Raw genomic sequence first — 15,875 nt, forward strand, 5'->3', positions numbered from 1 at the left:
ACAATTGTTATATTTTGAATAAATTACTAATATAATTTATATCTATAAATACTTCTAAATCTAAATTTGATATTAATTGGCTTATGTTCAAAAAAAATTCTTTTACTCATGAATGCTACTTATCAATAAATTTATATTTTTCTTTAATGGTGGTGTCATTCTTATTATTTTTAAAACACTTGCTAAAAGCTGATAATAATATAACTCAGAGACACCTTCCATTCCTTCCATCAAAATAAATGTTTTTGATCAATTTCAGAGATCCTTATCAGTTATTATGGTTCCATAAATCAAAGGCATTCAATTTACATATAAAATATGAAATGATAACTTATTTCAAATATGGCAGATTTATATCCATTTCAAAATTTATTTCTGAATAAAATGCCAACAACCTGTACAATGATGCTAACCTGACACTAAAGATGGCTAAAAAAGGATGTAATATTTTTCAGTATTGGTGTTTCTTCTGATAACCAAGAAACTGAGTGATGTACAAAGTATGTGATACTTTCTTCAGTTACTGTATAAAAAAAATAATAACAGTTGTGTTAAAAGTATGTTTAATTAAAACCTTATTCTTGGTTATAATTATCTGTAATGACAATTAATTTTTATTGATTGGTTCAGCTAGTATAAGCTATAGAAGTAAAGTTTGTAGAGTTGAGGCGGTTACTTTGTGACAGTATATAAAATACCTGATAAAAGCATAGGAAGTGAAATTGCAGAATTATGAGATGCAGACAGGAAAAACATCCATATAACAGAACAGAGACTTAACCTAGAGATAAAAAAAATAATAATAATAATCATGTAATTCTAAGTACTTTCCTGGCTGTTATATATAACAGTTTTGGGAAAGTATGGCGATCGGTCAAAAAATTACCGTCAAGATTTTAACATTTTTGGACTTAGAACACCTTGAAATGTAAAGAAATACAAAAAAAATTTGGGGGTAATTTCTGTATGTATGGATGTGTGTGTGTGTGTGTGTGTGTGGAATGTAATTTTGTTCACCATGTTTGAAGCTTAATAATGTCTGTTCTTTTTATCAAAAATTTCTGAAATTCTGCATGGAGGTTTGTTTATTAGGGAGATTGAAGCTATTCAATTTTGGTGGTTAAAGATAAAGGGTGTGGAGAGATATAGGAATCATGTGTATCTACAGTAGGGTTGGACTTAATGACAATTTTACTCATTATTAGCATTTACAAGTTTTTATAAAACTCATCCCTATCCTCAAAATTAAGTTTTTTGTCATTTAATAATAGGTAAAAATATAAAAAGTTTTTTTAATAAAATATGATAACAGATAATGCCATTAAAATTTTAAATGTTGCCAGAAAAGTTGAGCAATTCATTGCTGGATTATTTTTGAAGAGTTACTACTATGGAATTACAATGGACTCACTTTAAAAGGAACACTAATAAAGTGAATTCTCACATTAAAGTGAATTTTGCCATTGCCCTGGCAAAACACCATTGTTACAACATTAATTTTCATGCAATGAAGTAAACAAAAATTTTACCAGAATTTGTTAAACCAAACTGTAAAATTACTTCATAACCCCAAGAAATAACCTATTTCCAATAATGATTTTATTATTCACATCAAGAGCAAAGCAGTACTGTAACAAATGTTCTATTTTGAGTAGAATAGATTTTCTTTTCCTAGTAAGTAAAGATGTATTTGTCCTTCAATTGTAGAGCAATTCAAACATCTGGGTTTAGTTGACCATTCTACTGTACTCATAAAACAGGGATTAAAGTTTATGGACACCTATCCATTTAAATTAATTTGGTCCCATGTAAATACATGCTAATTTGCTTATCAGGGAATGCATACAGAGATGCCAGGTTTGGCCACTTTGTGTTAAATATAGCTCCTTTTTAACTATTTTGGAATCAAAAAATATTTTCTACTTTTTCAAAATTGTTTGAAAAAGTAGAAAATATCTTCAACAGAAAAAAGTCATGGATTTCTTTTCACTTTGTTTTGTTTAATCACTCATATTAATTTATGAAAATAAATTAATGTTCTAAATAAATTTAATTTTATTTAACTTTATGTAGTAAATTAATTCAAATTATTATAATTTAGAGATTTTGATTGCCTATGAATCCTTAACTCTGTAAAGTATACAACATTGACCTTGACCCTGAAAACCATTAATATGAATTTTGATAAAGGGAATTAATTACTGTTCCCCCAGTGATTCATATTAACACTGGGGAAACAGTTGCTGGTGGGCCAAGAATTATTGGAGCCTCCAGCTTGCACTGGATAATAAGACTTGGTTGCACAGCTATCGTTATTATGGCAGATGTGCCATAATAACCATAGTTGTGCAACTGCAAATGGACAGTTCTGTTAATGATTGCTACAACCATTCTTGCTGAAAGTTCTTTGGCAATGTTTGTAGCAATTTTTCTTCACAATCTGTACTAATGCTCTCTTCTCATGGTCAGAGAGTTTTCAAGGCCTTCCATGTTGGTGTGCAGGTTTGCATTCTTCAGTTTTTTTCCATTAGCAAATTACGTCTACAACAGTGGATTCTGGAAATTCCAGAAGCCTGGAAACGTTATGTTGACTGATTACTGTAACAGTATCTAATAATCATGCTGTGCTGAAAATCTATAAGCTGCTTACCATGTGGCATTTTAGCAAACACTAACCTTCAGAAGTGTACAGTTATGCAAATGACCACAGCGGCTACATCTGATCATAATGCAAGCAGAAGGAAACTTTCTGTACCATGATATAAATAAAACTTGTCCCTTTTTATCAGAGTATCTGACTACTTTTGTCCAACTAGTGTATATATATATAGGGTGTCCACCTTTGTAGTTTAATAAAAGAGTAGAGTATAAATTGAGAGTTTTTTTTTAATTCAAGAAAAAAGTTGTAATCGTCTAGTACAAAAAGTCAGATCTTTCTACATTCAAACACAATTTAATAAGTGCACCAACAATGACATAGCAGATGTCAAACTTGTATTCCACTTCACCCACACATTTAACAGCATATGAGATGTGACATTGGCAATAGCTTGACAGATTCTGTGTGTCAGATCATTCAAGTTATGTACAGTATAGATGTACAATACACTTGATTAATCACAAAATCCAACAGGAAAAAGTCCAGTGAGGTAAGAACTAGTCTACTGTCTAGGAGATGCCATTCAGAAATTGTTTTATTTAAATAGCAACAGGGAAGGAGTCACATCTTATTGAAAAATGGTGCCAGAAGGAAGGATAGCATAAGTTGCAGTATGTCCAAATAATTTGCTCCTGTCAATGTGGCCTATCACCTAGTCCATTGTTAGCATGCATCTATTTTGCCATTCTGCACATATGCTAGTAATCACAGTGCCAAGGTACGATATTTCTCACGAATGGCCAAAATATTGATATAAAATACACACTGGCTTCCAGTCTGATATGAATACAATGCAAGTTATAAATTTTTCTTTTATTAAACCTCTAAGCTGGACAACCAAAATATATTTGTTTATTTCTCTCTAGTAAATTTTTACACATACTAATGGGTGGTAATTGTCATTATAATGACTTCCATGATTGCAAGGGTAGTCAAAGATGTTTTATGCTCATGCCACTGACCATCTTGTTTCTTATTAATAATAAATTTATATTTGATTCTTATTCAACTATCCTCTGTTTTAGGTAATGTTCCAGTAATCAGATTTAAAAATCATAAATTATAAATGCTGCTTACCATTATAACTGAAAACAATGATACTGTCAAAAACACAAATAAAAACGTAACTAAGAACTAAGAAACAAAATTTCTTAAACAACACTATGTAAATCATTAATAAGAAATTTATTGCAATTTTATTGTATTGATGAGTTACCAACTCATCAATACAATAAAATTGGTTCTATAAATCAGTAAATTTATCAATCATTCTTATCTCATCTGTAACATATCACTTACAATATCAAAGAAATGAAAATATACTAAAAATCCAATAAACAAAATATTACTAAATTCCCAGCATATAATGAATGGCATCTACTCTCAAAGAAAAAAAAACTGTTTGGAAAGATAAAGCCTTTGTGAAAATTTTAAAAAAGAAAAGAAAAGAAAAAAAAATAGAGAATAAAAGGTAAAACATACAAATAAAAGCTTATTGTGAAAAAATAACTAAATTATTTTAAAAATAAATTGATAGAGGTAATACAAAAACAGTAATTCAAAAAAAACACTCAAATATATTAGGAACACTTTTTGTCAAGTACAGTAAGACCCCACTTAAAGTTGCCTCTATTAACGCTGATTTGATACAATGCGATCTGCTCGAAGCCTAAAAAAAAAAGCTAAAAATGTACCCTTATTCAAATTATCGTGGCATTTCACTGATTCATATATAATACAATTATTCCCAAACACGAACCAATCAGCAAAAGTGGAAATTAATCACAGCACTGTACTTTCCCTAAATCTATGTTTGTTTGGTGAAATTTTGGAAAGAATATAACTTCATGGATGCCATAGGCATTATCAACTTTGCTTGGCAAGAATTAACTGATAAATGCATGAACAAAGTGTGGAAGAAGTTGTGGCTAAAGGTATCCAATAATTCTCAACAAGAAGAGCCTATTGCTATATCATTAGGTTGACCAAGTTGTCAACCTAATTGATACAGCAGAACTAGATGTAGATAAGCAGGATATTGAAGAGTTACTGCAGATTTTCTGGTGAGAGCCTTACCAATGATCTTCAAGAACTGGCAGAACAAGGAATTCGTGTAAAACTGGAAAATAGTGATTCTGAAAATGAAGAATCCAAAGAATTTCTCTACAGATTTCCTTAGTAAAAGTTTGATAACAATAATCAAAATCATTGATCAAATTGTAGCGAATGATCCATATTTTGAAAGGAGTGCAAAAACAAGATGAGGTGTTTTGGGTGCAACCTCTTGCTACCGACATTTGCTTAACAAAAGAAAAAGAAAGCAACACAAGAGTACTGACTCTGCTATTATCATATGATAAATGTGGCAAAGATGATGAAATACTAAGCAGAAGGAAACAAAAAGACTTATTTATAGACAATTGAAAAGAGTGATAACAAATGTATGGTATATGGTAAATATATAGAAAAAATAAATAATTTAGAAAGTAAATAAGCATAAGGAAAATTAAGATTATAATAATGTGAAAAGGAAAAAACAAGAAATGGAATGGCAAAAAATATTGAAAAATTTACCTGGGAAATATGATTACAGAGCATATATAAGTAAAGATGAAAATTCATAATGTAAGAGAACTGGTTTAGAAAAGCACAAGATAGTGGACTTGAATTTGAATTATGAATTTTTGAATATTTATTATATTGAAGACTTTACATTTTCATATCAAAACAAAATTAAAGCATAGATCAGAAAATAAGGTGAATAAACAAGAAAAGAAAATAAAGAATAAATATGTTAAACAGACAGTTAAAATTGAAAAAAAAACTGCTGAATAATAAAGAAATCTGAACTGATATAAAAGCAAGGAAAGATTGAATATATATTATTTAAAATGTTTGGCCAAAAGAAATAGGAAAAATAACTGAGAATGTGACCAAAAACAACGAAAAGATATTGTGACAAATATATGTAAAAGAATGTATGAGTAATTAATGTATTCAAAGAAAAATGAAAGAAAAACAGACATGAAGATTTGTATTGTAGAACCAATCAAACTGTTAATTGAAGAAAATTAATAATAAGAAGGTACAAGGCAGGAATCAAAAATAAATTCACAATAGATTATTATTTAATTTGATAAAATAATAATAGTGGAACCAAGATATATAATTTATAATGCACAATTCATCAAAATATGTATTTTTAAAAATATAGATTAAATTTAAAATTACAAAAGTGTAAAATTTATAAAAATATAGAAATATATTTCATAACTATATTTTACCTTAATATTTGATTAATATTTAACTCAATAAAATATCTATGTTCAAGTATAGAAATAGATAAATAAATAAAACTCACGCCAAAATTGTATAAATAAATAAAACTCACACCAAAATCGTATTAACGCTGAACTCAGTGCTTTTTATCAAGAAGGCTATCTATGTTCAATTAACAACATATTAAATTTCTTAGTTCCAAAAGTCTACTTTTGTTTCTCTGGATTTTGTATTCTTTATTTTATATGATAACCTCAATATTCCCACATTCTTTATTCATGGTTCAATTTTAGCAACTATTTATGCTAGAAGATACTTTCTCAAAGTTAAGATTTGAAATTTTGAAATTTTAGAAAATAAATTCCGAAGATGGAAGCATTGAAGACTTGAACAGTTATCGTAACAAAAATCGGAATCGCACCAGAAAAACTTATAAAACACCTGAGGAAGACCCTAGAAGTGGGTCAAAAACATTTGTGTTACGTTTTTAAGTAGTAACTGCAAAACTATACAAGGTTAGTACAATGTTTCTATTATTACAGAACTTAAGAGTTTATCCAGATAGTAAATATTGTAAAATATAAATGCTTACATTCACAATGTATACTAATATAAAATATAAACAGCTTTTAGTTAGTTTTCTTTTATTCGTACAAATCATCTAAACAATAAGACTTTTGTGGCAAGATTTCAAAAAGATCAAAGAAAGTAATGTCAAAGGCAAAATCAAAAAACTAGATCATTTTCAGAGAGCAGATGCAGTATCTACGCTTTCATCACAAATGAATCTACCATAAGAAGCAATAAGAAAAAAAAAAAAATTAAAAGATTAAAAATACAGAAAATTTATTTTTTATAAAAATCTTTTATTATTATCTAATCATAAATTTTTTCAATTCCCTAACCTTAGGGGATCATAATGATGTTTACACCTGAAGGAATGGAAAGGGTGATGACAAGTCAGACAAGAGGGAAGCGAGGATTTGAGCTTCATTGGACATTCATTTATTTCATTAAATTTTATACAGTTTATGCATTTTATTATATTTATTTCAAAGTTTCTTGTATGTTTCATTTCTACTTATGGTATCTATCATTCATAAAGTGATAAAGGTTTTAAGGGAAGTTGAGTTTTGTTGCCTGTCCAAAGAGGGGAGGGGTTATGGAAATATGGACAAACTGGGACAAGAGGAAGAGGGAGAGTAAAAATTTCAAGAAAAATGTAGATGTAATTTATGGACAGATATATTTTATTATAATATTTTTCCCTTCCATATTTCTGGAAGTTTTGCAGAATACATTCTCCATCTACTGTAACATGGATAACTAAGTCTAAAATAAAAGACTTTTTTCTAAAATTATAATTCCTAGATAAAATTTCATTTGAAAATAATATTTTTCCAAATGTAGACAATAAGCAAATTGAGATCTTTGGAATTTGACTCATTGTTCTTTATTAGCCTACTCAGAAGATTTGAAATAAAATACTGAACTGAGTTGACCATTAACAAAAGTAAAGACGACGTGAAACTAAACAGAAATATGTTTTGTAAAAATCAAATTACACATGCAAGTTAATAACAAAAATATTTTATTTTACTTTTTTAGATTATAGTAAAATTAATTTAATTCAAATAAGCATGACAAAAAAGTAAAACACATATATCAAATAAATTTTATATTATAACTAGCTGCAAGGACCCACTTTGCTGGGTTTTTATTTGTTCGTACATTTGTATGTAATATAGTTTTTTTTTTATATAAAAGACTGTTTTTCTAAGTAATCTAGAATCTAGCTGCAAGGACTCGCTTCGCTGGGCAAAAAGTAACGATAGTGAAGATTAAGACAATTACACTATAGCCAATCTTACCCGTTTTCACAGAATGCAAGAATTAGGTCCCATGTTTCCAGACTAATTAGAGAATTTTTACGAGTCTAAAAATATGTTCGATTTCCCACAAAAACGCAAAAAACCGCCTGTAAATCTTGCATGCCGCTTTATATTAACACTTCCTTTGTTACTCAACACTTCCATTGTTAACATTTCCATTCTTAGCACTTCCACTGTTAACACTTCTATTGTTAACACTTCCATTGTTAACACTTCTATTGTTGACACTTCCATTGTTACACATCTTCGAAGTCAACCACTTTCAACCCCATATCTCCCGCACCCTTATAGCACAGAATGCAAGAATTAAGTCCCCCGTTTCCAGATTAATCAGAGAATTTTTACGTCCAGTCAAACAAACCAAAGTGGAACCTCGGTATACAACATTAATCCGTTCCCAATGTTTGGACTTATACCAAATTGGACGTATACCAAACCAACCTTTCCCATAAGAAGTAACGTAAAAATGATTAATCCGTTCTCGTGTAAAAAAAATGGCTGGCTTTAAACACCTCGCTTTCCTGGCTAGTTCCTGCTTGATTTTTTGTGAGATCAGCGTGTATCTTTTTAGCTTTCTCGCAAATAATTGCTTCCGATACGCTGTCTCCAGCACTGTTTTTCAGTTATCCAAAGCAAAAGCAATTTCTCAATATGATCTAATATCTTCGATCTCTGTTTAGAAATCGATTTAACCCCTTCCGCAAGGTTAGCAGATTTAATAATGTCTTTATTTTTTGCAATTGCCCATATCGTCGTTCTCAGAATACGGTAAACAACAGTTAAAATCTCAAACACGCGTGCCACCTTCGTATTTCTCAACAATCTCTTTCATCAGTTCCATTGTAATTCTAGTCATTTTTTTACTTTTCTGTCGCTTTTCATTTGCCTTTTTGGGATTCGTGATTAATAAAAATAATAAAATTTTACTTACAAATTAAAATCAGAAGAAATTAAACAAAGTTATAAACCATTGCACCGCGAACGTCTAGTCTGGTCTAGTACACCGATAGTGCTACTTGTTCATTGATGGTGCGTATAATTGAATTATGTCATATACTGAGCAAAATTTGTTTCGTCCAAACAGGACGTATTCCGAATCGGACGTATTCTAAAGCAGACATATACCAAGGTACCACTGTATTTTCAATTTGATCAATTTTCTGGAACGTTTACAATCATTCTATAATCGAACCAATTCAAATTTAAATTTGAAAATTTAAAATCGAATTGAAAATCAAATTTAAAATCAAAATAGAAAATCTTCCACTTTCAACCACTTTCAAGCCCATATCTCCTGCACCCTTATAGCTATCAAGACGCAACCACCATAGTGCACGAATGGAGACTTGAGGCTACTATCACATACAAACACCATTCATGTGCGATGTGTAGTTTTGGCTGAAAAGTGAAATATAGGGACACACACGTCCATATATATATATATATATATAACAAAAACTAAATTTAGTATTATTGGCATAATACATGAGCAAACATGAGGAAATTATAAGTATCATCATAATCTAAAAATAAACTAGAATAAAATTAAGAGGTAATAAATGTACACAATTCATCTAAAAAGTTACTTATTAAATTTAATAAGTAATATATATTCATATTTTGCATTTATAAATGATGAAAATTGTTTTTATTTCATCTTAATTGGAATTCAAGACAATTTGTGTTTATGTGTAAATAAAAATTACTAATATCCTTACATAAGATTTTATAAAAAGTAAAACAAAATTTATATTAAAAATATAAAACACCTATAGAATTTTTAATTATTAAATTAGTTAACAAGAAAATAGTTAATTTTCTTATTAAAACTATTCTGCTTAAAAAATGACATATACTTATCAGGGGTTGCTCTGAAAAATTTAAAAATATCACCAACTATTGACCAGTTTTTAATTTTCTTTCAACACTTCAAATTATTTATTACCATCAGTTTTATTTACTAATTAATGCAGGTGCTGGTAGCCTTATCAGTTTGGCATCTGGAAAGCAAAAGTAATGTGTTAAGCTGGCACTTAGAAGGAGAGGATCAGACATTCAGATCTCTGATTCAAACAAAATCTGGTAAATATGTAGCCTTGAAAGTTTCCGTCTCTTAAAGCTGTAAGAGACGTGAACTTTCAAAGACTTATGAGCTAAACACTAAGTTTTTTCAGAGGCCCATTTTTGGGAAATACTTGAGAAGTGAGTCCTATTATTTGGATAAAGAGCTGTTTGTGTTTAATGCTACATGCTCAAGTTTCATTCGAATTGGAGACCTGAATATATGACCCTCTCCTTGTTAGCAATAGGAATCATTTCTGAATAATAATCCAAATACATCTGATCACAATGTTTAATTTAAACAGTATTTCACAGGTTCTGTCATGTCAAATTTTTGTTTTAGGCCACTAAAAAAAGATCAAAGTGAAAAAATCACCCCAAAAAATTTCTGTCAGTCAATAAAAACTCAATCTGGAAACACCAGATGGCATTGCACAAAACTGCCTTCGGTTCTCAACATCATTTCCAACTTTTCTACTGGAACTTGCCATGTGACATGAAATTTCTACGTGTGTGGTGCATGGGATTCCCATTGCATATAAACTAGACATTCTGCTGATTTTCCTGAAGTGTGATATGTGATTCAATTTCACACTGAATATCGAAACAAGCAGATTAGAGTTCTTATTGCCACTTGCTATTGTCAGTGTTATATTTTTATTGCAACTTTAATAAAAATATCACCAAATGGCAATTTTGGCACTAAGCAGCACAACCCAATATATAAAACACATTATTTTTTGTAATGTAGTTTACTCAAACCTTTAAAAAGGCAGTATAATTTTAATTTTCAAACATTTTCAGTTGTCTTAATTTAAACAACCTACCATAAAATATTACCACTCAAAACTGGGTATACTTGAATTAAAACTACTGAGAAAACCTAAAACCCAGCAATTTTTTAATAAGTGCTAACATTTTTGCCCATGTTGAACAGGCATTATCAGGCAAACTGATAATGCCTGTTCAACAAAGGTAAAAACATTTCACTTATTAAAAAATTACTGGATTTTAGGTCTTCTTAGTGGTTTTGACCTTCCTTAGGATGGAAAGAAACAAATTACAGTTTAAAAATAACAAAAAAAGCTGGAATATCCTCTATTGGTAGTACTGTGGTTTATGACAAATGCAGTTTTCTGATAAGTACAGTATAATGTAGTTTATTCATTTTTATATAACTGTTTAGAGTAACACAATACAGTAGTCCAAAAAGAAATTGGAGTACAAAATACATAGAAGTTATATACAATATACTGTATCATTAACAAGTAACATTTAATACCATTCTTATTATTTTATAGTAAAATTTTTCTGTTTGAATTCCCAAATGGCAGAGTTAAACCCCAAAATCTTTATGTGATCACTTTTGGTTAATGCCATCTTGTGAGAACAAAGTTTGCACTGACAAGCACTGATTTTCATTTCAGTGCAGTTTAAGGCAATTAGAACACTTTAGGATGGAATAGTGTTCCAACCTGAATGTAACTTAATTAATAACTTTTAAACCTAGCAAATAATAGTGAGCATAATTAAGTAAAGCAATATTGGAAACATAACAAAAAGATATGCAAAAGACAAGAGTCTAGTAAAATATATATAATTCGTAACAAAACCATACACACAAACTATCATCATCATGCATGAAAAATGTATTTGATATGTTTGAATCCTACTCACGAAAGAAATGATAAATTAATAAATATAAAGCAAAACAAATTACTTTTATATTTATATTGAAATATACTTCCAATGATTTCATGATCATCAATTAACCTTCCACTCCTTTAGAAATATTACTAATGCAACAAAAAATATCCCTGACTAATACAATGGATATAAATATATTCATATAAATATTTATACAAATAGATAAGCTCATTTTTATATCTTAAAACAAAAGTTAATTACATAAAATTATACGTTTATCGCACATAATTTTATTGTAGTAAATCATTATTTAACCGACGTGTAATAACTATATTTTGTATAAATTATATAATTTACCTTAATTTTGCAAAATACATTAAAAAAAAAAAATAATTACTCGAACTATTAAAAGAACAAATCCCAATTTTGATAAAATCACATCGCTTAAATATGCTTTTCTTTTTTTTAAATGTAATTATTATATTAATATTTACAACAAAACAAATGTAAAATAAGTATAAGAGATCATAGTAGTAGAAGTTATTGTTTTCTTCACATTTATATTCTTCATTCATTATAAATGTACTGAAAAATTAAAAAAAAAATAAAATAAAATAAAGCTTAAACTTTATAAATAGATAAGAGAATATATGCATTATTATATTTTAATGCTGTGTAACAAAAGCATATTCTTGAATAAAACAGTAGCATTTACTATTAATTTTCTGAGTATAATCACCTCATATGAATGATGATTCATAAGGCTATCAAATCTTTGATTTAAGCCTAGAAAATCCACAGAATAAATAACACTTCAATAATAATTTATATGTATAAAAACATGATTAGAATTTTGTACATTGGTTTTTAACTGTTTGGAAAATGGAAAAAGTATAGAATTATAACGAATATTACAATGATCAAATGTAAGAAAATGCAGAGGAATTCGTCGATTCTTCAGTAATCATTGCAAAGAAAAGAAACTAGCGTTACCGTAGCAACCGAAAAGAAATAACATCTTATTTAGGCTTAACGGATCACGCCGGGTTGTTTACTTTAAACAACGGTTGAAATAAGCTTTACTTTGATTACAAATATTATTATATTTTATATATTTGATATCTGTATGGGCTAAAGGTATCCAATAATTCTCAACAAGAAGAGCCTATTGCTATATCATTAGGTTGACCAAGTTGTCAACCTAATTGATACAGCAGAACTAGNATATATATTAAGCTATATACGTATACATTTTTATTTTTAAGTTGATATCTTTTTATTCTTTGGGCGCTAAAAGAACTTATCCATATTCTTCGTGAGTTTGGCCAGATCAACAATGAAGATCATTCTTCTTTATGTTAGTCTGGTAAAATCCATCCATTCAACATCATCAGTTTGATGATGAAAGATGGAACTTGACACAGGACCGCATTAACACATGGGCATATCCAACCTTTTTCGGGATCTCATTTTACCGCGCATTACTAATATTTTTGTTTTGTATGTATATCTACATAATGCAGCTAAAGAAGTTGGTACGGAAGACTCAAAATTATTAACATGACTCTGACTTAGCATTTCAGACGATCGGATGAGCGAGCGGTTAAGGTGGCAGCCTATCGTTCTGGGGTATCCTGGATCGAATCCGACGTGGGGAGTGGCCCGTCCGGATATGTCGGGCACCGATCGACCTAGCCCGTCCTATTGTGGGCCCGGCCGAACCCATAATGGGCTTGTTAAAGAGGCTCTCTTAGCAAGGGCGGAAAGAGTCTTAGTGGACACTAAGGAGCTGGATGACGCAAGTTACTGTAAATGAGTCAAACCTGCTTCTCTAGAGAATCTGGGATCCAGAAAATAATTCCAAAATTACTAATTTTCGAAAAAAGTACCTGGTTATTCTAAAAAACAATACGCTGTCTCAGTCTAAAATAATTAATAGGCCTACTTTTTTTTTATGCAAAACGCATAATTCTTATATCTTTATATTTTCCTGCAGATTATTTGTTGCTTCTCAAAAACTGAAAAGAAAATGATATGGAGAATACATAGGACATTGAATGTAATGTAATAAATATTTGTAGAAATTTTAAATTAGTTTAAAAAATGTTTTTAACAATTCTCTGAATGAGCGCAAAAGTATTAAATGACTTGTTAACAATTATTTAAACAGACGGTCAAGGTGGCAGCCTTTGAGGGACTCGGGTTTTAATTTGCTTTGCTGTCTATTATATATAATAAATAGAGATTATAACATTCATTTCTGACTGAAAGAATTAAAACAATCATTTTGCATTAGAAATTTACAATTCAGATTAGAATAGGAAAATTTCTTAATTAATGCAAGGTCTATTTTCACAACATTAGCTCATTTTTCTTTGCAAAATGAATAATTTCAAAGAATTGAAGGAGTGGCACGCTTCGGGCCATGCCGAGCCCAAGGATGGCACCTCGTGTAATACGGGTGCTTCTGAAAGATGCGGAAGAGGAGTCGCATCAAACGAGTGGTCGTCATAACTCCGGACGACAGCGCCTCGTCTCTCGTCCATTATCTGGAGCGGCGATACCCCGAAGTTCCGGAATGGACGGTGGAGACACAGTCACGTGAGACGGGGCTCGACAGAAAGGAGTCCGAAGAAATGGTGGAATAATCCGTCGAGCGTAAAAGGCCTTGGTACAAAAGGTTGTTTTGCTGCTAGAAAACATAAACCTCTTCTCTGCCGAGGACTTCTTGCACGGATTTCGACTTTCTACCGAATGTGACAAAACCATCCGGAATTGACCTTTCGCCCGGCTACGACTTAATCAACTGGACTTGACTTTCCATCCCAATTTACGGACGAATACTTCGACACGATTCAAGATTCGTTCTTCCACTTCGGTTAATAACAGTTATGAGCAGTGACGAAAAGAGTAAAAATTCATAATGAAACAAAAATCAGTAAAATATGATTGAAAAACGTGGAATTTAGTAGTGAAAAAATCGCATGAAAAATAAAATTACATTAAAATGCCTTTTGATAAAAACGTTTTTAACATCAGCAGAAAAATCCTTTAAAAATCCAGAAACGAGTTGCTTAACTTTTCCGGCAACATCTGATGGCGCCATCTGTTATAACATTTTATTAAAATATTTTTATATTTTTAACTATCTGAGATAGCTGTTTTATCGCTTTTCTGCATTATTTCAATGGCTGTTTACGTATTACACAAGGGCTTTAATATATAAATATTCAAATAAATTTATTGTTTTGTAATATTTATTTGAAATGCATTAATGGTTCTTAACTGCTTTCTCAAAGATAGCAATTAATTTTGCAGGAAAAAGTAACTATAAACAATATACACTGTATATATATATAGTAGCCTATATACAGTATATTGTACTGTACATACAATTTATTTTTAGAGTAAAAAGAGAGAACATTTGTTATTTCAGTTTTCACATTTTGAATATTTTGTGGTTAGATAGGTAACATTTTATTTTATTATTATTTTAGTTTATTTAGTTCAGTGTTTTCAACTGAGAAAACTTATTATTTATTCTCTTAAAATCACATTATGTTCTGAATTAAAATAAAAGTAACTTTTTTACAGAAATTTTAACTGTAATTTTACAACTTTGTTAAATCTTCAATCCAAAAATATAAATTTCTTCTGAGAACAAGTGGAAGTTGATTCTATAAAATTTAAAATTTTTGAACGCAGACAAAATTACAATATTGATTGTATCACAATATTAATTAGTAAAATATTCTTTAAAGACTCAAAAAATTGTTTGTATTTGCTACTTCAAGAGGTTTTTTTCCTTAGCGTTGTGGAGCAATCGTCGACTGTGGGCCAACTAACAAGAACAATTGTCATTGGTAACTTTTTTCGGTAAGTTGCAAACAGTAGAATACAGTAGACCCCCATAACACGGGTTCATATGATGCGGATTCGTATCGTATACGTATAAACACGCTAAAAGAGACTCATATAATACAATAAAACGTCATCGCCGACTCGTGTGGCGACAGGATTGGTCGAATCTAGACCAATAGCGGATATTGCACAAACCGTTGAGTTTAAACGGGCACTGGACCTACTAAAAACCATTTATTATTTAATGGCCATAAAAATTATATTTATATTAATGATGTCTCCAAAGTTCAACGAATTTTTCGCAGAAAAATAATTTATCAGAAAACACGCGCCCGCCGTTCGATGCGCCGCTCCGCGACGAAAACAAGCTTAAGCAATGGAGTGGTCGAACGGTACACACTCGGTAAGTAATCCTACAATTTTTTGTTTATAGCATAGTTTATATGGATTATTCTCAAAAAAATTATACGTATTTT

At 30.0% G+C, this 15,875-nt stretch overlaps 1 protein-coding gene across 1 annotated transcript in view; it reads right to left on the bottom strand.

Moving 5' to 3' along the window:
• The window catches only part of LOC111618446 (exportin-7-like), a 124,517-nt gene extending 112,194 nt beyond the window's left edge, over positions 1-12,323 (bottom strand). The window contains exon 1 of the mRNA XM_023359991.1: positions 12,278-12,323. Within this exon, the coding sequence (XP_023215759.1) occupies positions 12,278-12,298 (21 nt within the window). The 5' untranslated portion in view covers positions 12,299-12,323. The remainder of the gene's footprint in view (positions 1-12,277) is intronic.
• Positions 12,324-15,875: the final 3,552 nt, after the last annotated feature.

This window comes from Centruroides sculpturatus, unplaced genomic scaffold (genome assembly GCF_000671375.1).
Source record: "Centruroides sculpturatus isolate CEXI.00-Female unplaced genomic scaffold, Cexi_2.0 scaffold5, whole genome shotgun sequence".
In the NCBI taxonomy this organism is placed as follows: domain Eukaryota; kingdom Metazoa; phylum Arthropoda; class Arachnida; order Scorpiones; family Buthidae; genus Centruroides; species Centruroides sculpturatus.